The 26,131-nt window shown below is 38.4% G+C and overlaps 1 protein-coding gene across 2 annotated transcripts in view; it reads right to left on the bottom strand.

Annotated features, from left to right (window-relative positions):
- Nucleotides 1-1,088: 1,088 nt before the first annotated feature.
- LOC139935693 (sorting nexin-25-like) overlaps nt 1,089-26,131 on the bottom strand; it is a 38,680-nt gene continuing 13,637 nt past the window's right edge. For both annotated transcript variants that reach the window (XM_071930226.1, XM_071930225.1), the window contains exons 4-23: nt 25,670-25,754; nt 24,971-25,028; nt 22,330-22,403; nt 21,161-21,333; nt 19,637-19,823; nt 18,569-18,713; nt 17,806-18,014; nt 17,227-17,266; nt 15,981-16,100; nt 14,828-15,013; nt 13,653-13,802; nt 11,655-11,786; nt 10,596-10,733; nt 10,105-10,218; nt 8,887-8,972; nt 6,799-6,915; nt 5,535-5,675; nt 4,816-4,997; nt 3,293-3,393; nt 1,089-2,937 (exon numbers count right to left, since the gene is read on the bottom strand). In XM_071930226.1, the coding sequence (XP_071786327.1) occupies nt 2,515-2,937; nt 3,293-3,393; nt 4,816-4,997; nt 5,535-5,675; nt 6,799-6,915; nt 8,887-8,972; nt 10,105-10,218; nt 10,596-10,733; nt 11,655-11,786; nt 13,653-13,802; nt 14,828-15,013; nt 15,981-16,100; nt 17,227-17,266; nt 17,806-18,014; nt 18,569-18,713; nt 19,637-19,823; nt 21,161-21,333; nt 22,330-22,403; nt 24,971-25,028; nt 25,670-25,754 (2,861 nt within the window). In that variant the 3' untranslated portion in view covers nt 1,089-2,514. The remainder of the gene's footprint in view (nt 2,938-3,292; nt 3,394-4,815; nt 4,998-5,534; nt 5,676-6,798; nt 6,916-8,886; nt 8,973-10,104; nt 10,219-10,595; nt 10,734-11,654; nt 11,787-13,652; nt 13,803-14,827; nt 15,014-15,980; nt 16,101-17,226; nt 17,267-17,805; nt 18,015-18,568; nt 18,714-19,636; nt 19,824-21,160; nt 21,334-22,329; nt 22,404-24,970; nt 25,029-25,669; nt 25,755-26,131) is intronic.

Genomic DNA, 26,131 nt, shown 5'->3' with positions numbered 1-26,131 from the left:
CCAGTCTTTTCACCTGGTGTATCTTAACATATGCATAAAATAACAAACCTGTGAAAATTTGAGCTCAATTGGTTGTCAAAGTTGCAAGATAATAATGGAGAAAAAAACACCCTTGTCACACGAAGTTATGCTCTTTCAGATGCTTGATTTCGAGACCTCAAACTCTAAATCCGAGGTCTCAAAATCAAATTAGTAGGAAATAACTTTATTCTTGAAAACTACGTCACTTCAAAGGGAGCCCTTTCTCACAATGTGTTATACCATCAACCTCTCCCCATTACTCGTTACCAAGTAAGGTTTTATGCAAATAATTATTTTGAGTAATTACCAAGTGTCCACTGCCTTTTAAACACTTTCCCAACTACTGTATTACAGATCCAGACATGGACATTATGGCATCCAACACACACTTACAGGAAGATAGACTAAAATGTTAACAGAAAATGGTGGCTTACAAAACTTGAGCCTATTTTAACCATAAGCCTCATCAATTGCTTACAAAATAAAAAATCTATAAGACAAATTCTTTAGATATGATGTGTTATAAAGGGAGACTGTCAGTCAATATGATCACAGCAGGCCAGTGCAACCCTTCCATGGCAAAACAACTCAACTCAAAAAAATATTTATTGAGAAAAGGAAGTACAGAGATTTGTAAGCTATTTTGTCATCAAAACAAGAAAAGTGTCAAGAGAGGCAGAGATAGAATGTTATATTCACATCCATACTTGTATGCCTTTGAAACTTTGAACTTCAAAAAATGTCCTCAATTAACCCAGAAATTATCTCATTGACCCCTTGCACGCGCGTCACACGCAGCGACTGATGCCACGCTCACCATGTTGGTGGGCAGTTAGGTTAATGAGTATTAACGCCGCGTCGCCTAAAATGCACACTTCACTGCATAACGCACAGCATAAAGTTATATATAAAAAACGCACAGTCAATATTTTTCTGATGATGTCAGGTGAATTGGGTCAAAACACAATTGAGTTTTGTCTGAACATTATGGACACTCCCAGTCATATGAAAAAGAGTTCCATTATACTCACATACTCCAATAACAAATACACGCATGATTTGAAACATTCAGTCAAAATCAACTGTTTTTATTTTGTGCCGTAAACCGAATGTTTTGGCAAACCGTACACTTGGAACACAAAACAGCAGATACACCAAGGGTGGATTTCACAAAGAGTTAAGACTAGTCTTATCTCAGCTAAGGACTAGCCGTAAAGGGAAGGTATACCTTTGGTAATTGTCAAAGGGTGGATTTCACAAAGAGTTAAGACTAGTCTTATCTCAGCTAAGGACTAGCCTTAAAGGGAAGGTACACCTTTGGTAATTGTCAAAGACCAGTGTCCTCACTTGGTGTATCCCATCATAAGCATAAAATAACAACCTGTGAAAATTTGAGCTCAGTTGGTCATCGGAGTTGCGAGAAAATGATGAAAGAAAAAACACCCTTTGTGTGTTTTCAAAGGGGTGTTTTCAGATAAGAATAAAAGACTTCTCGCTAGAAGTATTTTATTATTTTAGTGAGAAATTAACTCTTTCAATATGTTTATATTGAATTGAGTCCTAGGACTAGTCTCAGTTAGGACTATCTTTGTGAAATCACCCCATACCTCCAAAAGCATATTCAGGGCCTGACAAGGAGGTGTACACTAGACATTGTACAGCAACTGATCTAGAGTTCCATATACAGCTACAGGCCTGCTATGCTCATGACTAGTCACCATGTAAATATATTTACTAAATTTGAAAACTTGCATTTCCCTAAATTATTATTTAATTCTTTCTTTTTTAATGTAAAAAACTACAAAAATATAAATGTATACAAACTTCTGTTGTAGTATATTACAAGTCGACTGAATTCCTCAAATTGACAAAAACCGCACCGCAATAGAAGTTATCATATTTGGTCACAAAATTAATAATTTGTCTCCAGACGAAGAACAAAACCTAATGTTCGAAACAGTCTATGGGAAAGTTGTCAAGGGGCGACAAGGCCAAGAACAAGGCAACCTGCAATTCCTGTGCCCATAATAAAAGCTAAAAGTAACAACCCATATCCAAGTGACAAATTATTTCTAAGGACACTTACTTTCCTTTTTGAATGGCTTAGCTAAGACCTAAATGGCTCCACCATAAACACCATGAAAACCACAAGCTAAGCATGGTTTTGCTTACCACTGTTTTTCTCTGCTTAGTAAGTTTTGGGGCCAATGAACCGTATAAAATATAAAAAAAGAGCTATCACACATTTCTTTCATTTCACATTATTTGACAACAGTAAAAAAATATTCACAAAATGTGAGATGTGGTTCGACAATGGTCTGAAAAACTGTAAATATCGACTATGAGACCCCATCTTAGTTCTTCTGAATCTAATAACATATTTTCTTACATAATAACAATTCTTCTGTGCATTTACCAAAAAATATATAACTTTTTTCTTTTGGCGTTAAGAAAGACCACTGTAAAAATCGTCACCTCTTCCTACGAGTCCCTTCAATCTGATCCACCAACTCCTTCTTCTCTTGGCCCTAAATCTTCAATGCTTGTATTCTCCTTGTTACTAAGTTCACTGTCTTCAGTGTCAAGGCCATTTTCTTCAAGACCTTTTGGAGCATCATCGTCACCATCTTCATCTTCATCACTAGCATCTTGGTTATCCTCATCGTCAACACCCTCCCTCTCTTCTGATGCTCCGACATCTTCCTTCGTATTGTTCTCATCAACTTCTTCTCCAACTTCTTCATCTGTCTTTGACGCCGTTTCCTCTTTGTCTTCCTCCTTCTTCTTGGCGGCTGCCTCCTCGGCCGCTTTCTTCCTTTGCTCTTGGAGCTTTCTCTCTTCCTCCTCGAGATGCTCGAGAAGTCTTGGATCCTTCAGCTCTGGACAGACCTCCAAGAGGGCCTGTTCAATGATGGTCTGCAAGGAACAGCAGAGAACACCCAAGAGTTAAAATACAAAATGTTTTTGTTTCCATTTTTCAGAAAAATATTGATTTCACTGTGAGCAAAAACAACATTATTACAATATTTTTATGAAACATACTTAGAATAACTTCAACTTATTCTACTATTCCACTTACTCTATTATTCTACATAGATAAACAGTATCAGGTTTTACTTTGAGCTGTCTGATTGCAAAATGGCTTTATTTGTATGATGACTCCCGCTGCTCGAAAGTTAAAACAGTTTGGTTCTAAATTTAGGGCACTGTTTGAACGTGGCCATTAAATAGGTATTGATTAATTATTGACTACTGACTATTAGATACTCACATAGACCAGGTGTTTATTGGTGCGTATATCTTGGAAGGCATCAAAGACTTTGATGGCGCCAAAACGACTATTGGTCTTCCCCAAGACAGACTGCAGAAAATCTAACCACACAAAAATGCATCAAGAACAAACGTTCATTAAATATCAGGAACAAAGAAATTTGTTGAAACATAATATCTCTTGCTTAACAGTAAAAAATAACAGCCCACATAAAAGGTATCATTTGGTTAATAAATTAAACCATAAAAAGTATTAGAATTAGAGACGTTATTGACCATGTCATAACCATACAGAAATTTGTTTCTGTTGGCAAACAAGAATGGAAATAGCTACAAACAATAATTCATTAACAAAGTTACACAGATTAAACAAAACAGAAATATACATTCAAAACTAACTAAAACATCTATTAAAACACGAAAATAGTTACAAAGTTTTATAATGAACGGGAAAATCTGCAGTGAACAAATATACAAGTAAGTAGGCCTACCACTATTGTACAGTTTATGTGTTAAAAGAAATAAATGGAGTTAGGATAAAAGGTTTGTAAGAGGAACACAAGACCAGATCTATTAATAATATATACAAACATTTTAAAAAGGGGATGAGTTGGATTAAAAGTTCTTTAGACTTTTTGCATAATTCAAAACACAATGTGGCTATCTACGGCTATGGCTACACCACTGATTCTGCAGATAGTTCATCATTACTGATCATAAGCTTACATGTACAATCACTAGCCAATCCCACTTATTACACATACAGTAGTCTATAGGCTTCATATGTGGCTACTAGATTGTTGCATCTTTCTATACTAGAGCCAACAGTCATTGTATCTTTGTGTTCCATCTTTCTACTGAAGCAAACAGTCACAGCCATATCCAATTGAAGTTAGCAGCCACAACCATAGCCAAAGCCAAAGCTTCCCAATGGACCCTTCCCATGAAATATGCTAATCACATTCACGCATGCGTACAGACCCTGTTGGTTGGCAAACGCCATAGAGTTGTGCACTAAGCAGACGCGCAATTGCGTCTGTGTCACGCACCCGTTAGCCGTGTACAAAAGAGCGCGATGTTCCCTCATTTTGCCAACCAAAACGTTTATGTGCAATTTACATATTTCATGGAAAGGGTCTATTCTTAAATAGTCCAAAAGGCAGAGTATGAGTACATGTATAAGATCAAATATTTGGCTATGGCTACAGATTGAAGTCAGCAGCAACATTCATACCCAAGGAAGGTATGATATGTGTTAAATTTTCAAATAATATTCATGTAAATTTGTCTACATTTTGAATATACTTCAAATTCATGTGTATTAGAGAGTAGGTATACACATTCAAGCTGGGAACATATAACAAACGAGGACAATAGAGTCCACGGTTTGGGAAAGGTCCACAGTTGGAAAACAGGTACAAAACATATGGAAGTTGTTGCAAACAAAAGGGACAATATAGGAGGTCCACGGCTGCAGGCATAAACAAGCTTGTCAGAGTGAGTTAAAATTCAAAAGTTGTGTACCTGGCAGATACTGCAAGAACTTTTCCTTTGCCTTCTTCTTTGTCTTATCTCTTTGCTCCGGGCTGGGTACCGGTTGAGCAGGTGCCAGTTTTCCTTTTGGCCATATAGAATCTTGGAGCATACGGATGTAATAGATGATCATCGGTTCCGAAACGAACCATTCAACGGTTTCTCTCAGCTGCCTGGGAATAGAAGTGAAACATCAGAGGGTTGAAATATGAATGGGACTCAGAAAAACACACATTGCTTCAATCAATCAATCAATCAGTCAGAGGGAATTTAAAAAGGCGCCAAACTCAACCAAAGTTGTTTAAAGGAGTTTATACATAATCACTGTATGTTCAATTCATTTCAATTCAATGTTACATTTATTTCCATACTGAACAGTACATACACAAATGCAAAACGTAAATACTGTGGAGGCACAATCCTAATCAGCCAAGGCTTGCAGTGGATTGGCTTTAAAAAAGACAAACAGAACAAAAAATAATTAAGTAATGAAATGATTAACTAGTTACTTAATCATGACAAGAAAAAAGACATGATGGGGACAAATGATCTAACAAAGATATTGAGAAAAGAGGAGACTAACTTAAAACTGTAAATCTGCACGGAGGAAGCATATCTGGAGAATAAACCAACAGAAAAGACTGTGCTACACTGGGATTCAAAAAACGAATATCCGATTAAAACGGAGAAATCACATCCCTGGTACTTACTTGTTGATTGTCCCTCCAAACGTCGACTGAACGAAGAAGATCAGTTTCCTACGTAGCCATTTAAACATCCCATGAAGCTCAAACACTTCACTGATTAGAGTATAAAGAGGCTCTGCGGTGGAATCCCAACGATCCTGAACACTGTCTCATGAGAAAGGTGGAAAGAAAAAAACTCACATCAAACTTAACGGAAAAAGAACTAGCTGCTGCAGACTGCTAAGCAATCAAAAAGACCTGTGGTAAATGCATGTAGTATAACTTTAAAAAACTGTGTTATGGTTTAAATGTTATACCTTAACCACTTTTTGCAAAACAAATTATATCAAAAGAAAACAAATTAATTTTTGAATTTTTTGAAACAATGACCAAAATAGCTTAATAAAATAGAAATAAAATAGCTTAATAAAACTCTACTTAGCATACACTTTTACCGGAAAATAATTCAGCATCAGACAATGCCATGCATGAAACCACATAAGGAAAACATCAAATGCTTTACACTGATTTGGGCTATCGACACAAATCAACTGCCACCAGGGGAAAGTCGCCACCTACTCCTGGAGCTAAAACAGGGTTACCCCCTTCACAGGATGTAGACATGGGTTATCATCCACTAGGAGCCAGGCTGGTACAGCAGAATAGACTAAATTCCAAACTTTTTATGAAGCAATTATGGTTAAGTGCCTTTGACAAAAGTGTCATGACCAGGTATCGAACCCACACTATGCTGCTAACAACACCAGAGCTTGGGTCCAGTGAACTATGTAAACCACTCAGCCATAACAGGCCACAAATTATGTTCACCCAACAAACGAAATGCTAGTTATCAAAGGTAGTTGAAAGAGGTACAATGGTGCAAGCGTGTGAGTTCATTCCGATACCATCACCAAATCTTAATACCATATTAAATTACCCCAAATCCCAAAACGGTGAATGACTTCCCTTGCATCAAATGCTCCTTCAAATAAATCATTAATTGCTACCCAGTATTGACATTCAGTGCGCATTCAAAATAATTTCAATCTAAATTTGTTTTACTTTGCAAAAAAGCTGGCCGAAATAAATGATTGAGGAATTTGAAAATAAATATTGTTGATGCATTACAGTTAATTATTTCCCTTGTATCAGTTGGTCCTTAAGAAAAAATCATCATTAGCTTCCCAGTATTGGCATTCAGTGCACACAAAAAACTTCAGTCTAAATTTGTTGCTTTGCAAAATTGCTGGATGAAATCGCTTCCCCGCTAAACTTCAGGATGACAAACCTCTCCTCATCAGCATCAGTATATTCCGCCCCTTGGTCATCTTCCTGATCTCCTATCGCCGACTTGAAGATCCCCGCGAACGAGAAGACACCTTTCTTCTCTTTCTTTTCCTCTTTGCTATAAGGATACCATGCAACGGAAACAATGAGAAGCGGGCACAGTGAATAGATGAGCAGAGGGTGCACAAGACGTTACATCAATAAGAAACGTAAACAGTCAAATAATAATAATAATAATAATAATAATAATAATAATAATAATAATAATAATAATAATAATAATAATAATAATAATAATAATAATAATAATAATAATAATAATAATAATAATAATAATAATAATAATAATAATAATAATAATAATAATAATAATAATAATAATAATACACAACGTATATAAGGCGCTTAATACAGCTGTTTCTAAGCGCACATTCAGTATTTTCCTTCAAGGAACTACAGTTTTGAAGTATGAGACACACTCCTTGACAGAGCAACATGTAATGGTGCTATGGCGACATATTCTGCCAATATTGTTAGAAGCGCATTGAGAAGCCCTCGGGTGTGAAAAGCGCTATATAAAAACTGGTTATAATTATTTATCAAACCAGGAACACCGGGGCGAACCCCTTCTGTTCTCAAAAAGGGCACTGGGTTCTTTTACGTGTGAATTATTACTCACACAACACACCAGAACCAACAGCTTTACATCCAATCTGAAGGACGAAGCAATGGTTAAGTGTTTGCTTAGGGACACATGTGCCCCAAACTCTCCTGATCAGAAACACTTAGCTGGTTTTTATGCAAATTTAAAGATTTTATGATCATGCAAAAAGATGTGATAAAGAAGTGACCAGCGATAGATACAGCTTTTTCTCCAATGAAGAGTGCAACGTGTTTCTAGCAAACTTGGTACACCATTTTGTGAACATGCTACTAGGCAGAGAATAATCATGAAATGACGGCTTGATTTTAACACTGAACCACCGGCCTGAGTGTCAGACCAGTAAACTCAAGACAGGACAAGTCCAAAGCACAATTTCAAAGAGCTGCTTAACCACAAGCGAGTTGCTTAGCACAACAAAATTGTGCTTACCAGAATAAGGGTTCCAGCCAAACTGCTATGTCACATGTACAACTTCCAACTGGTATCCTGCTTATGTTTGCTTAGCAGAAAGGTGATGAGCATGATTTTGTGCTTAAGCAGCTCTATAAAATTGGGCCTAGCAAGTGGTCTTCCGTTTTTAAATCAAATCTTTGATTTAAAAGAAATTATTTTCAAACGTAAAGTTTGCGTCCCATAAAGGATTTTCAATTCTCAGAGTATCACCGATAAAACAGAAGAAATATATCTTCTCTCTGTGTTTGTTAAAATAAAATATTTCATAAACTTGTGTTCTCATTTTGATTCAAGTCTCTTCTCATATTGATTCTGAACTTGTAAATAAATTTCCTGGTCCAGTAAAGATTCTGAGCCACAAGTTCTGCGATCTTGTGGGTGTAACAAGCGACAATAAATCTATTTTCACAAGTTACACCAATCTAGCAACTTTTTGAAACTTTGTCAATAACTGAAATCTATATAAAGAGTTTGCAACATTTATAAGCAGAAATATCTTAGAATGTACTGTTAATTTCTATGATAACATCGGGGAAAAAACATACTTTTTTATTGAAAGAGCAGGGTGCGTTCGTTTAGCTTACCTGGGTCGACCCCGGTGTGTGGCGTTTTTTTTTCCCAGGACGAACGTGGGTAATTATCTGCACATGTTCGTCCTGGGAAAAAAAACGCCACACACCGGGGTCGACCCAGGGAAGCTAAATGAACGCACCCTTAGTTTGACTAGTTAGTTAACTAAAAAAGCCATGTCAAGAAAATAATCTTCTATCTATACAAAACAGAGACAGTTTCTTACAGACGCTCAAGTGCCCAAATTTGCTTAAAATATTGAACTCTTGCTTAGCAAAAAACAGGTTACCAATCAAAATACAATGTGATATATATTGCTTTTAACTGTTTTTTTTTACGGTTTATTTACGCTGACAAATATTTATGGAAAAGTTACCCTGGTAACCGCATGGCAAGACTTACCTTGCTGTTCTCAGGCATTCAGGAGTGGGTACCAGGAAGGTGTATAGAACCTCACTGTGTCTCAGTGTCTCATCTTGAATAACAGACTGTCAAAAAAAAAAAAAAAAAAAAAAAAAAAGGAGAATGCTTAGAAACCATTCATTTCTGTATAATCATTACCATACGCCATAGACAATGCTAATCTTGTTAATATTTCCCACTGTGACTGTTATTTTCAAGAAAAACATTCAGAAAATTTATTAATACATAAACAAATGCAGAAACGCTAACCCATTTGAAAGTTCAGTTTTCTTGTATATATCTACATTCATCATTCATGTAGGATTAAAACTTATAAAATGTTGACAATGTTGAAGGGAAACCAGTCACTATGTTAAGCTAACTGGGCCCAGTTTCATGGCTCTGCTTGCCATCAATTCAGCGCTTACAATCACCATTCCCGCTTACCGTGCATGTGGCAAATATTCTGCACTACATGTAGCTGTGTAAACAGAGAAAGCCTAGTAATGTAGAGTACGCACGCGTACTAGTACAAATTCACTGCTAACCTGTGAAATACGCTTGACATAATTAAGTGTGGAATTCCCTGCTTCTGAAAGAGCCATGAAAGTGGGCCCGGCTCTCGCTGGCAATTCACTCAAAAAGTTCAGGGAAAACCTAGACTTGTGACAAAATTGTTACTTGTCTGTCGCAGATAGTCAAGTTGTGGTGGTGGCGTAATAATTCAGGTTTCCGCGTTTGAATACTGCTCTCACGAGATCACTGCTCTGGCGTGAAGCTGCTGACTGCCGACTACTACTCCCCCATTAACTGAGACTGCACACAGCGTGAGAACAGTAGCCTCGGGGAGCCAGCAGTCTCGCGAGAATATTGCGAGTGTCGTGGGTATCGCGGAGAGAGTCGGAACGCCATCACCACAACAGAAATTTAAAGACTAGCCCACAAGTCTTGGGAAAACCCTGCTGATGGTACCTTATCAATAGACCGTATTGAATATGACGTCACCGTTCAAGTATCTGCCCTACAAGATGGCGTCTGTGCATGTGTGCATGGGTATGTGCGTGCATGTGCCGTAGAAATCTAACCGGGAATGCTGCATGCTACGTGCTTCATTGATGTACGCGTTTGGCAGGCATACGGTTTGACCTACAAGTTGGCGACTTTCATAGCAAAAAAAGGATACTCAATGCGGTCTATAGTGATATATTAATGACTTACTGTGAGGTACTTCTGCAATGTCACTTGTGAGTTTGTCAAGAAGTCCTGATCAACTTTCTTGAACGGTTTCCTGCTAACCTGTGGCAGCTCCATTTTACCAACCCACTTAGAGCACTGTAAAATTTCAGAAACATTCATATCAAGTTATTGCCTTTTCACAAAAATAGAAGTTAATATTTTATAAGCACTGCATGCTATATTATTATAACCAGAAAAATATTTGACATTTTTAATCGAAGATTGATGCAGCTAGGGTGAGATTGTATAAAAAAGTAAAATATTTGACAAGAGCGGGAAAAAAGAACTAGCTGTTGCAAACTGAGTACCAACTTTGGTATAAATAAACGGCCAGACATTTCAACCCAAGCAGAAACTTTCTCAAAGGTTTAAGTAAATGCTGATAGCTTTCCAGAACATATAAATAAAAAACTCTTTAAAATCTAAATCTAAATTTTCAGGTCAAAATGGCTGAATTAGAATGTTTGAAGTACCTCTTTTAATCTCTGCTGCAGCGCATGGAAATCCCCCAGACGTCGTGAAACGACCCATCCTGGTATGGATATTGATGGGTCGATAGGATGTACCACTATCACATAATAGGGGACAACTTTGTCACCCTCGTCCAAGATCTATGGACAAAAAGAATAATCAGTTTATTTTATAAGACTTTATTCAGTTGGGGGGAAAAAACACATGCAAATCACTTGATGGGATTCAAAGCCACGACTTTTGAGCAGAGTCTTAGCACAAGAACACTGAGCTAGCCCGATGGCTAGAGGCTGTTCCGATCCTAAATGTTACGGCGGTACCGCACTGATTCAAAAACTGTTAGATTTCATCGGGGATGCTCCACTACTCACAACCTTTTGTGGAACGTCATTTAAAGAAAGTCTGTACACTTGGATTTGATACATCAGGAGAGTGATGGCCAAGCGTCTAGCGCACCACATTCAAGCATGAAAGGTGACATTCTAGAACACCTGGATAGTACTCAGAGGTGACAGGTTCAAATGATGCGTCACTCATCAGTGTTTCTATTAAACCAGTCACTCACAATCCATGCCATCGCAAATTTAAAGGCAGTGGATCGCACTGTAGGTAATTACTCAAAATAATTATTCACATAAAACCTAACTTGGTAACGAGTAATGGGGAGAGGTTGATGGTATAAAACATTGTGAGAAACGGCTCCCTCTGAAGTGACATAGTTTTCGAGAAAGAAGTAATTTTCCACGAATTTGATTTCGAGACCTCAGATTTAGAATTTGAGGTCTCAAAATCAAGCATCTGATGACAGCACACAACCTTGTGTGACAAGGGTGTTTTTTCTTTCATTATTATCTCGCAACTTCGATGACCAATTGAGTTCAAATTTTCACAGGTTTGTTATTTCATGCATATGTTGAGATACACCAAGTAAGAAGACAGGTCTTTGACAATTACCAATAGTGTCCAGTGTCTTTAAGGCAACCACCAATTCTCCAGCCTAAAAGGTCACATTCTAGAGTACCTATGGTACCCAGATGTGATGGATTCCACAAGTAACTCACCTGAGCAGAGCAGATGTCCGTTCTCCACTTGCCGATGTAGTCACACCATAAATCGGTCCTTTCAATGTAAACCTCTAGGGATAGTTTCTCAAGACGGAGCTGCTCGATTTCCTTCTCCAACATTTGCTGCATCTGTATAAGAATAAAATCACAATCCGACTGGTTATCTGGATTATTTAACACTAATCGGTTTCACAAGTCAATCTTGAAATTATTCCCTCTGATGGTAGACCTTTTTTAATATTATTTTTGGAAGTTGCTTGGGTCTTTGGTTGAGGGTACTCTTTAAACTGCAAACACAACTTTTGATAACCTCCCGATGTCAAGAACTTATCATCTTCCTAGGTATCAACTCCTCTGTATAAAAACTCAGGGGGGAAAAGGGGGTTGACGTTTGCCACGGCTTTTCACTTATAAGATCTGTTGCAAAAAATACTGTAAAAAGAAATGTACCTGTCCATATCTTGTCTGCTAGGGTTCAAAAACTTGACGACCAAAGAGTAGCTTACATTGATAACACTCGACCAGTATGCCTGCATTAGTTTTCAAACTTGAGCATTCATTTATGGAATGCATACTCAACTTTGTGACTATGCAACTTGACAAAATATATTTTACTTGTATAAAACCAAACGCATTGCAGCACAAATCCATACCACTTGAGTTTCAGTACCCTACCTTGAGTTTCAGTACCATACCCTTGAGTTTCAGTACCCTACCCTTGAGTTTCAGTACCCCACCCTTGAGTTTCAGTAACCCACCCTTGAGTTTCAGTGCCCTACCACTGAGTTTCAGTACCCTACCTTGAGTTTCAGTACCCTACCCTTGAGTTTCAGTACCCCACCCTTGAGTTTCAGTGCCCTACCATTGAGTTTCAGTACCATACCCTTGAGTTTCAGTACCCTACCCTTGAGTTTCAGTACCCCACCCTTGAGTTTCAGTAACCCACCCTTGCGTTTCAGTGCCCTACCACTGAGTTTCAGTACCCTACCTTGAGTTTCAGTACCCTACCCTTGAGTTTCAGTACCCCACCCTTGAGTTTCAGTGCCCTACCATTGAGTTTCAGTACCACACCCTTGAGTTTCAGTACCCCACCTTTGAGTTTCAGTAACCCACCCTTGAGTTTCAGTGCCCTACCATTGAGTTTCAGTACCATACCCTTGAGTTTCAGTACCCCACCTTTGAGTTTCAGTACCCTACCTTGAGTTTCAGTACCCTACCCTCGAGTTTCAGTACCCCACCCTTGAGTTTCAGTAACCCACCCTTGAGTTTCAGTAACCCACCCTTGAGTTTCAGTACCCCACCTTTGAGTTTCAGTACCATACCCTTGAGTTTCAGTACCCTACCCTTGAGTTTCAGTACCCCACCCTTGAGTTTCAGTGCCCTACCATTGAGTTTCAGTACCATACCCTTGAGTTTCAGTACCCCACCTTTGAGTTTCAGTACCATACCCTTGAGTTTCAGTACCCTACCCTGTGAGTTTCAGTACCCTACCCTTGAGTTTCAGTACCATACCCTTGAGTTTCAGTACCCTACCCTTGAGTTTCAGTACCCTACATTTGAGTTTCAGTACCCTACCCTTGAGTTTCAGTAACCTAGCCATGAGTTTCAGTACCCTACTATTGAGTTTCAGTACTCTACCCTTGAGTTTCAGTACTCTACCCTTGAGTTTCAGTACTCTACCCTTGAGTTTCAGTACTCTACCATTGAGTTTCAGTACTCTACCCTTGAGTTTCAGTACTCTACCCTTGTGTTTCAGTACTCTACCCTTGTGTTTCAGTACTCTACCCTTGAGTTTCAGTACTCTACCCTTGAGTTTCAGTACTCTACCCTTGAGTTTCAGTACTCTACCCTTGAGTTTCAGTACCCTACCCTTGAGTTTCAGTACCCTACCCTTGAGTTTCAGTACTCTACCCTTGAGTTTCAGTACTCTACCCTTGAGTTTCAGTACCAAACCCTTGAGTTTCAGTACCCTGCCCTTGAGTTTCAGTATCCTACCTTTGAGTCCGATGAGTGAGCGCTCTTGAGGTTACTCAGTGCCTGTTGTTTACTGCTGAGTCTCTCATCAACGAATTGAAGTTTACTCATGACGGACACTGTCTGCTCTTCAAAGCTGGTTTCATCCGTTGGCAGAACTTCAGGCTTGACCTGATTAATAACATACAGGTTGAATATGAATTTGTGAGAATAAATGGTATGAGGAAATCGAGTATAAATCTACACAAAAGTCTTTCATTCAATCAGCTGTGACTCTTCAAGAGTTTTGATACCTTTTGTCAGTTTGTCGATTAATCATGAATCCCTACTCACTGTGAATGAAGATGAATGTAATATAGTTTAGTATCAATAGTCATCAAGTTTTTGACACAAAAAAAGTGAAAATCAAATAGCAATGTTTTTGAGAGAGTCGCGTAAGTCCGTTGTACATGTACAATGTATTGGCTAAATTTATTTTGTGTGTGAAATTGTTTTACTTATTTCTAAAACACTACAGCATCTCAGCAAATAACACTTTAAGGGAAGTTTTCTACCATCATTATCTTTATGCCATTAACGTTTTATGTAAATCTGTGGACATTTGTGTTTTGTGTCGGACAAAAAGTACCAAAACCCTTTAAAGGTATCATACATGTACAGGCTTAGTTAGGATAAATGATTTCTAAGAGCTACTAGCAACAGTATCCTCAGAAACATAGAAGTAAACCAAAAAGCAGGATGTTTCTTCACCTGACATCCTGAAGAGAGAAGATTTATTTTTTTCATCGAGCACACATAAAAACGTCTGGCATGAATTCAGATAAAAGTCTGAAATTTCTCATTCCTAAGTGACATCCAAACAGGGCAGAAACAATGAGACAGAACTGAAATTACTAATAGTGTCGCTAACTGATTGTTTGTTTGTTGTTTGTTTGTTTGAATGATCTTCCCATCAAGGAAACTCGGCAAACTCCCACAAGGGGATATAAACACCAAGCTGGCAACAACCAATCTCTCTCGTACAAACATTGGTTTAACGTCTATGATTATGAATTACACAAATCAAGAAATTGTGATTCATTAACTAGATGACAATATTTATTCCAGTCATTGTGAAATCAGTGGTTAGCTGGGGGATTCAAACCCATAACCTTGTGATTGCAAGTCCTTCAGTCCAACCACTTGACTATGATTACCTTGGTATTAAAGCCTTTCTTTTCAAGGACCTCCGGGCTGAGGTCCTCCCTGGCCCCCTTGTCTCTCTGCTCACCCAGCGAAGACATGAGTTTAGTGTAGGTGTCACTGACTAAGAACGATGGATAGTACGTCTCATCAAGCTCTTGGTAGACCTGATGCTGAGCGCTGTAGAATGACTCTGGACCCTACAAGAAAGAGAGTGGACAAGAGCAGGATACCAGTCACAAACCGTACATGTGGAAAGGTAATTTGGCTGGTTTCCTTATTCTGGTAAGCATAGTTTTGTTGTTCTTATAAGCAGCTTCATGAAATTGGACTCACAACTTCAGTCTGATACACCAAACCTGACGCAACACTCCACGTTCCTAATCCAAGAGATACTGTTAGGCTTTTTTCCAATAGACCAATCCATTAAGCTCCGCCCTATTGCGTATTGACCAATCACAACCCAATGTGCAACCAAAAGTCCGACAATATAAAGTCCGACATGCGTGCGCGTATGCTCGGCGCGCGCGGTAGAGTTGTGCAAAATGGCATTGGAAAGGCTCACGTGTTCTTGCTCATACATGCGCCAGGGGCAGAGCCTAATGGATCGGTCTATTGGCCGTTACAGCTACGGCTGTTGATAAAGGGTGTTGCTCAGGACTTTGGACCCTACAAGAAAGAGGGTGGACAAGTGTTACGGCCGTGTCCAAAATTGGCGGCTACAGCTACAGCTAATCATACAAAACATACTCATATAGAGCCTCACACAAAGTTCACAAAGCGCTACAGGCAGTTCGAATCCTATGTTTTGGCAGCGGGTACCGCAATGATATAATAGATGTTAAATTTGCATCGGGGATAAAGAATATTAATTTTGGTTTTTACCCATACACCGATGTCTACGATGCCTGTAGCTGCCGGGCAACCTCGGTAGTCCAGTTGGTAAGACACTGCTCTAGAATTGCAAGGGTCGTGGGTTCGAATCCCACCCGAGTAACATGCCTGTGATATTTTTTCACAGGACTCGGGAAGTACTGAGTATACAGTACTAACACACATCGGTGTATGGGTAAAAACCAAAATTAATATTCTTTATCCCCGATGCAAATTTAACATCTATTATTTTTTTTATTATGCGAATACTCTTGTCAGAGATGAGTGACGGACCTTATCAGCTGCCAAGAAGTCCCCCATGCCTTTGACATGACCCTTGTCAACTTTGACTGCACTGGTAGTAGCTATGTAGGTCTGGTAGATCTCATTGGCATACATGTGCTGATCCTTGGCCTATAACAAAAACAAATTACAAAACCAAAAGTCTTTAAACAATGTTGTTGAATAAAGCTGCTGTTTTGAACTCGCATCAAACTCTACTCACCAATTTCATTGCCTGTGACTTGAATTGACTAGGGGAAAAATTACTTGAGAGCTGAGAATTGACTTGAATCAATTTGAGTTTTAGTTAAAAAGTTTTAATTAAATGTGGCAAAATCAAGTCTTCAGCGACGATGCTGCTATCAACATCCTAATGTATTTGAGTGATTTTGTCATAATACTGGTCGTTAAAAATGTACGAATATGCAGACAAAGCTACAGGTGCAGAATTTATGGATTAAAGGCAGTAGACACTATTGGTAATTGTCAAAGATTAGTCTTCACAGTTGATGTATCTCAACATATGCATAAAATAACAAACCGGTGAAAATTTAAGCTCAGTTGGTCGTCGAAGTTGCGAGATATTAATGATAGGAAAAAACCACCCTTGTCGCGCCATGGTCACACGAAGGTATGAGCTTTCAGATGCTTGATTTGAAACCTCAAATTCTAAATCTGAGGTCTTGAAATCAAATTCCTGGAAAATTACTTCTTTCTCGAAAACTACGTCACTTCAGAGGGAGCTGTTTTTCATTCTCACAATGTTTCATTCTATCAACCTCTCCCCGTTACTCTTAATCAAGAAAAGTTTTATGATAATGATTATTTAGAGTAGTTACCAATAGTGTCCACTGCCTTTAACTAGTCTTTTTACAGGTTTTGGTTGTATTTAAGTGTGTCACAACATCATGGGAGTGGGCTTATTTCAGGACTTTATGTAACTTGTGACTTGACTTGCCAAAATTTGACTTGTGACTTGATTTGACTTGAGCAAAAATGACTTGGTTACAACACTGTCAAAAGGATCAGCATGAGACATTATTTTCACCCTAGCAGTGCCCTGTATTAAAGGTAGGGTCATCCTTTGGAATCCACAAGGGACATCGCTAGAGTTGAGAAAAGTTAGATGGTGCCATTCAAACAACTGTTTATAATATGAGAATTTGAATAAGTGGTCAGGGTATCACACCAGTTTAGACTTAATAATGTATGATTTCAACAAAATGCGAGGTGGTTCTATTATTGATTCTTGTCTCACCTTTTTACTAGCTCTTAGTCTATCAACTGCCACCCAGAAGCTGTCAAAGTATAAAAATGCAAACAAAACGAATCGATCACTACACATTTTGTAAATGCTACAACTCCTCACCCAGGGGTATAAATGTATGTCTGTGAGGGTAGAGGTTGATATTGTGTTTGACGGCAGCTCAGGGTTGTATACTCTCCAGGGAGCTGAGAAAGATTATAGGTATGTTATTGGCCCAATGACCAGGGCACTCGTGAAAAGTAAACGGTCCATAAGAACTAGTCATTATTAGTCTTATGACAGGACAAAAGTTTCACTCAAATGTTTTGAAAACATGCAAGACTTGCATAATCTATATTTTTATTTTTTATTTTGATCTTAACAAACGGCTTTGAGTGAAATAGTCTGATGAATTCTAGCTCTTTTGATATAATAAATTTATCATATTTTTCACACATAAACATTAACCACGTTTACCATATTTCTATGTATTTTTAAGCAAAAGAGCAAAGGCAATTTCTACGTATTGTTGTATTTTATATAAATAGCAAAAAACGAAATCTAATCTAATCTTATTTAATCCAATCTTACTTGAGGAGGTCATCCTTGCCGTCCTTCTTGAGGAAGTTAGTGAGGTACGCCCTAGCCACCTTGTTGGATAGGATCTCATCCAGCGTGAGAACCCTCTGTGGTCTGAGATCGTCCAGTGGTTTGGAGTGTGCCGACCGGTTGTACACCTGGTACTCTGGCCCGCCAAGAAGCGCAAGGCGTCTCTCGCACTGTACTTTGGCAACTTTGCACTGTAAAAATGACAAGAATCAAGTAACAATTTCTCATGAATAACGCCAGACACCAGACTTGAGTACCTGGCGGGATCCTACCAGATGTTCATTTGACCTCGCTTTCCATTCACACATTTCAATTTACTACATACAAGATATGCACACGCAGCAGTAGACAATAAACAGTACAGTTACATGTAACTGCTGATGTATGTAGCTGACAAATTATGTCACTTTGGAGGAGACCAATCATAACGCAGAAAAAGCTTGAAAGCTTCTTCACTGCAGTTTATCCACCAATATTATTAGGCTTTCAAGACATCTGGCAGGTCTACAGGTCTTTATCCTTGAGGATATAGACAGGGGAGCAGTCTATACCTCAGAACGACCTCAGAATGTCAATGTTAGCATTGTTGTGGCTGGTGCCCGACTCAATTATTGCTGACATGTAGCATAACAATTTGTCAAGCAGTATTTTCTGCTTAACGGCTTCATGAAATTGGGCCTAGAGGAAGTCTTGACACTTTTTTTTAATAAATTTTATTCCCAAGCTTTGAGAGTTATCGTCTTACCTGGTTGATGTACCTCTTGAGATTGCGCACTCTGAGAAGGTTGGCCTTACCCCTGCTCTTGGCTGACTTATCGACCTCCGGTCCTCGGGATTTCTTCAGATCTTGGATCATGGTGGCATGCATTATTTCAGTGATGATGTGATACCTGAAGAGGAGAAATTGACATCAGAATTGGAAAGAAGGTTCCCAGGCTTTCAATTTTGATCAATAGTTAGGATTGTGAAAAAGCTAACTGAACGTTGTTTTCCCCTTTCAAATAACTGTAAAGGTGGTTCGGCTCCGCCCTAAATACAAAATTTGTTGACACCCAGAACAACTAAACCAGCAGCGATTTCACGAAACGCTAGGATTAATCCTATCTCGAGTTAGGACGAGTAACCCGACCTAACGTAGGATTGGTTCAATGCGTCCTATGTCTTCGGATACGGAACTTTACTTGTCCTAAGTCCTAAGATTAATCCTAAGTTAGGAAGAGTTTGGTGAAATCGACGGCTGGCCTGATCTATCAGCAATATGCTTCATGTTCCTCGGACTCGCCTGGCCACTTACAGGGCGTTTTCCCAACATAACACCATGACTCTGGAATTCACTTCCTGAAGACCTAAGACAAATGCACAACATCACTCTCTTCCAGCAGAAACTTATTCTTAAACACACTTGTTTGGCTTGCTTTCCCCCAAAAATTACTAAACCACTCGTAGGCCAGCTCCTTTGAATGGATTACAGGAAAGAAATCCCCATCATACTCTATGGTCTATCAAGGTGGACATAGAGCCACCCAAACCAAACAATTTGTTGAAGACTGCCACAGCTGCTGTGCCGGTGAGTCATGGTCCACTTCTAGCTGGCGCAACCAGGTGTTGCGTGGTCGCCCTCTGGGTCTCTTCCAGGCTTGGCCAGGACGGAGTCCCCCTCAAGCGTTGACGCTCAGCTTGAGGGCGGCATGTGATGGAGTTTCTTCTGGAAGTTGACGGATATGGCAGAAGAGGGAGTGGCATCGCATTAATGATTGCATTTTTGTTATTATTACCAACAACAAGGACAAAAGTCCTGAAAACCACTTCCTACCTTATTTGTTGTAATTCCTGTATTTCATTGCACAAGTTGATGAGTTTAATGAACTCTTCATACGAGGCTGCATAGGCGTATTTCCGCTTGTGGTTCTCTGCCAGGATCTCTCGATGCTCAAGAAACGACACCAGCATACTGTTGACGAAGTACGGGTCACAGATCATGTCCACCACAGGTTTCAGTACTATACACAAACACATAAAAACGGAGAATTATGATGTTTTAATGCTACAAAAAAAGTGTGGACCTGAGAGCAAATGAAGTCCACATAATGTAGGGACATGAAACACTTGTGGACTTAAGCCCAGTTCATACTTCCTGCGAATGCGAATGCGATACAAGGGTTGACGTCACAAATTCGCAACGAAAAATTCGCAGCAGTCCAGCTCCGCTCAACTCACTTGCGAATATTGCTGCGTAAGGAGGGTTGTGACGTCAAATTCACGTCAAATTTGCTTCGCATTCGCATGAAGTATTAACCGGGCTTTACACAAATCCACACAGTCTTATTTACAGTGTTACTTAAGTGTACAAAACAAAGGAATGTAACGCTTATAAGAAGTCAACACAATGTAGGGACTTGAAACACTATGGGGACTTACACTTGTTTACAGTGTTATTTACAGTTTAGGAGAATACGATTTTCCTTAAAGGGTCTATGTAACTTTTGTAGGACAAAAAACACAACGTCCACAGATTTACACTAAACTTACACAGTTTGAAGATAATGATAGTAGAAAGCTTCCCTGAAAATATTACGTGCTGAGGTGCTGTAGTTTTTGGGAAATGAGTAAAACAATGTCATGAAAATAATTTCCGTCTCATGAGAAGGAAATTATTTAATCATTTACAAACGTATTTTCATGACATTGTTTTACTCATTTCTCAAAAACTACAGCACCTCAGTAAGTAATATTTGAAGGGAAGCTTTCCACTATCATTATCTTCACACCCTGTAAGTTTAATGTAAATCTATGGACATTTTGAAAAAGTACCCAAATCCTTTAAGCGTACAAAATAAGGAGTGTAGGGCTACATTTGTAGTGTAGACCTAAGAACAAAAGAAGTCACCTCAATGTACATCTCACGTAGGGACTTAAAACACTACGTGGACTTACATACATCTCCATGTTATTTGTATTATTTACAGTGTTGACGAGTAGGATTTTCGGCAAGTAGTGTTGACAAGTAGTATTTTCCTTAACTGTTTCATCACAAGATTACAAAGTAGACAAAGTGTTGGTTAGTATTTGTTGTCCATGTATAAGATGAAACTGTGGCATTCCTTGATGAAAGCACCCTCATGCAGTCAAAAATATGGTAAATTAAGCCCGGTTCATACTTCCTGCGAATGCAAATGCGAAGCGAATTTGACGCCACATTTCTCTGTTTTCGCAGCAATACTCGCAAGAGAGGTCATCTGCGTATTATTTTTTGTGAATTTGAAACCCCAACATTTGCTTCCCACTCGCATTCCCAGGAAGTATGAACCGGACTTATGTCTCTAGAAATTATACAAACCTCCGCATGTGATGATTTCCCGCAACAAATGCCTGGCGGTGTCTGAGTTAGCGATACCGGCCGGGAGCATGAGGACTAACATGACCTCTGTTGTCTCTCGTAAGAATTCCCTCTCTGCCTCCTCACTGATCAGACAGGGATGAAGGAGGAAGGGCTTGGGGTTTGGGGCATCTCTAAGAAAGAGAAGGAAAAAAACAGAAAGAGAAAGAACAGAATGAAATTTCACTTTCAAAATATTTGAAGCTTTCTGACAACATGTGACCAGAAGCCGATTTCACAAAACACTAGGAGTAATCTCATCGCAAGTTAGGACTAGTAACTCATCCAAACTTAGGAAGGGTTCAATGCATCCTAACATCTACGGATACGGAACTTAAATCGTAATGAGTCACAAGGTTACTCCTGAGTTAGGAAGAGTTTGGTGAAATCGACGGCCGTACCCACATTCCATATATCAAAATGTTAACAATAAATGTGATCGCATGATATCATATGAGTAGAGCTCCCTCAAGGTCAAAAGAATGTTGCTCATTAGCCCACGCTGAGCGTCTGGCAAACACATGTGCTTTTCCTTATCGTTTCATCATCACCTCTAAGATTGAATGCTGTCAACTAGGTCTAGAGTTATAATAATAACAATTGTGGCTTCTTATATAGCGCAAATTTCCGTCACACAGTGACGCTCCTGGCGCTGTAACATACAGTATTTCCTGCAAGATGTGGGACTACGTTTGAATTATGAGACCTAATTCTGATAGCACCATGTAATGTTTTACAAGGTGCTGTGGCGCAATTTGCTGCCGGTCGGACCAGGAACACCAAAGCGAACCCCTTCTCTTTTCGATAAGTGTACTGGGTTCTTTTACATGCGTTACATAACATATGGGACCAACGGCTTAACGTCCCATCTGAAAGACGAAGCAATGGTAAAGTGTCTTGCTTAAGGACACAAGTGTCACGACTCAAGGTTCGAACCCACACTCTGCTGATCAAAAACATCAGAGTTTGAATTCGGTGCTCTTAACCGCTCGGCCACGACACTTCCACAAAAATTATGGAAAACAACTATGGCATCCAGGTATATTTTCTATCCCGCGATGTTATGGCTTGGAATTCTCAAGAAGTGGCAAGAAATTTAAAAAGCAACATGAAAGGAAACCATCACTTACTTCACAGTGGTGTCTCTCAGCTCAGCAAAATGGTCACATAATTTATAAACAATATCGCTGGTGAAGAATCGCACCTGGAGAGAAGAATTGAATCAAAATAACATTTAATTTATCAAAAAATTCAATAGCGGTGCTTAAGCGCAGAAAGTGGCGAGTACAGCAACATTTTAATCAGCGTTTTTCTGAGCTCAGTGATGCCAAACTAGTACGAGGTAACGTCAAACCAAAATAACTGGTTTAATTCAGGTGGAGAGTCAGTAAAATGTAAAAAATCAGCAGTCCTGATATTGTTCTTACCGTGTTCTTCTGTCTTATATTGTTCTTCTTCTTATTGTTCTTATTGTAATTCCCCTTGCTAAAGAATTTCTCTGTGGGTTCCAAGTTGAACAAAGACAAACTGTGAGGGATTCATTGTTCAATTATTCCCTCAAGGGCACCCTATAAGCCCACACACAAGTGTGTAATGGCCTTAAAGACTCCTTTGTTCAACTCTTTGTTCTGCTGACAAATGTGGACCCCATTGTTTACCTTTGTAAGAGCAATCACAATCAAATCTAAGCAGGATTTGAAACTTTGCATAGTGGAAATAGAAGACGATCAGAGCATGCTGATCGAAACGTCGAGTTGAAACCAACAGTTTTTTTCAGAACCACCCAAACTCATTAGAGATAGTCATTACATGGTGTTACCGCAAACCTTTTTTACAATCAAATCTCATACACCATCGGCTCAGAACTACAAGTTTATTAGTGACATTTGTTCGGATTCATTAATTTGCTTTTGCATATTTTGGAGCTCCCGGTACATGTAAATGAGGGTGTTTTTTTTATCAAGAGTGTACTTGTTTGAAAAAAAGAAATATTTATTTTCAAAGTAACACATTCATTTGTTTATTTATATTTATTTGTTTTAAATTGATAAGCATTTTTTATGAAATGGACATTTTGATCATTCGGACCATGAAATTTTGAAATTACTGATCTGTAGAAATCATTCATCATATAATTTTGGCATTGTGCAGGCCTGATACTTCACGGAGGCAACAAAGGTAATTGCCTCCATGCCCCCTGGACATTGCCTTGGTACCCTTGAAATGCTCCAGTAGAAAATTACAGTTTCCTCATTAGGTGCCCCTATCACTTTACCAAGGAGAAAATGCCGTGGTGCCCTTGCCGTTTTAGAAACGCAGCATACAGGGCTGATAGTGAGTCTAATTCGAGCATTCTCAGATGCCAGACATTGTGGGTCCCAAAAAACCTGACGTGTCAAACGGGTGAAGGTCGGAGTATATATTTGGAAGGTACAACAAAGGACGATCAACATCGGTGAAGGTGAAGGCCACCGGAATAAAAGAGAACCACATCCAGTGTTTATGAAACCTGTGGATTCAATGAACTGTGAAATACCTGGGAATAGAATCTTTCGAAGTTTTTTTAACCGGGAAGAGCTCATGTAAACGTTACAGGAACGAAAATTTTAAAAATGTGAAAATCTGCATTTTTTAGGGAGCTCAAATGATGCCAAACTAGAGAAGTATGAGGTTTCTTTACAAAAAATGGAACTCATTTATTCCATGTGAGCATTCAGTATTAACTCCCCTTAGAATTGGAAGTTGACAAATTTTCATCAGTTTCAACTTAGGAATGTGGAAATTCTTGACAAAAAGGTGGCACACGTGGGTTTGCTCTTATTCTCTACCTAGAACCTCCTAGGTGTAACAAATTCAGGAGTTTTAGAGACTCTGTACATGTACATCACCAGAAACACAAAACTACACGTTTGGACACAATGTGGACTATTGCTTTCTCCCTTAAAGCCATTGGACACTTTTGTTAAACAGTATTGGTCATCGGAGTCGGGAGAAAATAACGGGAAAACCCACCCTTGTTTCCGCACGTTTCGCCGTGTCATGACATGTGTTTAAAATAAATCCGCAATTCTCGTTAGCACGAACTAAAATGTTTTAATGTTTTCTCAAAAAGTAAAGAATTTCATGGAGTAATATTTTAAGAAAAGTCTTTCAACATTACCTTCTGTAAACCCTGTAAGTCATTTGTAAATCTGTGAACTTAAACAAAAAATCTGTTCCGAAAGTATCCAATGGCTTTAAGTGTTTGCTTTACTTTTTTAGGAAAAATATTTCATTTTAAATGAGACTTTGAGAAATCTTATAAACAGGAAAAATCCTGAGAAATCGCATTCTTGAATGTTCATAACCCACAGTAACCCATTCCAACTGCACACAAACTGGCTCCACTGCTTACCAGGACCCAATTTCATACAGCTGCTAAGAACCAAAATTTGCTAAGCATAAAATTTCTTTGTTTATAAAAACAGGATTACCAACCAAATTTCAAGGTGATTCTCAGGATAAGCAAACAACAGCTGAATACTAGTAACAAGTAATGTGCAACAAATAGAAATTTGGTTGGTACATGTAATCCTGTTTTTATCAAGGAAGAAATTTCATGCTTAGCAAATTTTTTTGCTGAGAAGCTCTATGAAATTGGGCCCAGAAGCCAGAGCTTAGCGGCGTTGAGCTAGTTCTTCTTTGATGATTTGGATGATTTAAATAAAAAACCTTTTAATAATAAAAAAGGAACCCTTTAACATTGTGACTGTGGTAAACATTTATACTTGCCTTGTCGATGTTCTTCAGCCTCTTTAACAGATTTTCTAAAAACTCCCACATGTCCTCTCTGTGAAAGGTGTTTAACAAAATCAAAACAGTTTTATTTTAAATGATAACAATTAATAATAATGAAAATAATCTGAGATTTATATTGCACAATTTCCATCAACCAAGCATTACAACAAGAAGTATTAGAAACATCAGATAAAAATACTGACAAATTTCATTACTACTAAAAAGTCTTCATACATGTAAAAGCAGAATTACATAAAAGCACGAAGAACTTTTTTTCCTTCACTTTACACTTAACAATAGCAACGGATTGAGAGTAAGACAATTACATCTGGGACAATGAACTTTATCTTAATTCTACCATTGTTTTATTAGACAAATGAAAAATATACGAGAAAACTCAAAAATTAATTTCCAATAATTTATTGAATAAACAAAAATCTAAGAATTTCAGTAAATAATGTTATGTATTGAGAAAATTCAATATTGCCTCTTTTTTTTCTCTTTTTTTTTAAAACTCTTTGATTTTGTATACTTGTGATGAAAATATTCTGTTTACAAGTGATCATACCAGCTATATAATTCTGACTTAACAACAAGCTGTATTTATTATACAAATATATATTGATTTTTAGGTACTGACCATTCCTAAGAACGAAATATTGTTTCCTAATCAAGAAAACAGTTATTACTTACTCTAATGCTGAGGTAAACACGTCTGTGTCTTGCCCAAGTTGAGTGTACCAACTCAATACAAAGTCTTTCATGATTAAATCGAAAACTGTCACAAGGAAAAACAAAACAAAAAATGTTAGTTTTATCAGAAAACTCAGCAGCATTATACAACAAAAATTTAAAGGCAATGAACACTATTGGTAATTACTCAAAATAATTATTAGCATAAAACCTCACAGGGTAACGAGTAATGGGGAGAGGTTGATAGTATAAAACATTATGAGAAACAGCTGCCTCTGAAAGAAAGTAGCTTTAGAATGAAGTAAACTTCCACAAGTTTGAATTCGAGACCTCAGATTTAGAATTTGAGGACTCAAAATCAAGCATCTGAAAGCACACATTTTAGTGTGACAAGGGTGTTTTTTTCTTTCATTATTATCTCGCAACTCGCAACAACCGATTGAGCTCAAATTTTCACAGGTT

The sequence above is a fragment of the Asterias amurensis genome, chromosome 4 (genome assembly GCF_032118995.1).
Source record: "Asterias amurensis chromosome 4, ASM3211899v1".
Taxonomy (NCBI): domain Eukaryota; kingdom Metazoa; phylum Echinodermata; class Asteroidea; order Forcipulatida; family Asteriidae; genus Asterias; species Asterias amurensis.
Note: the sequence above shows the minus strand (reverse complement) of the source record. Positions and strands in the feature narration are given on the sequence as shown.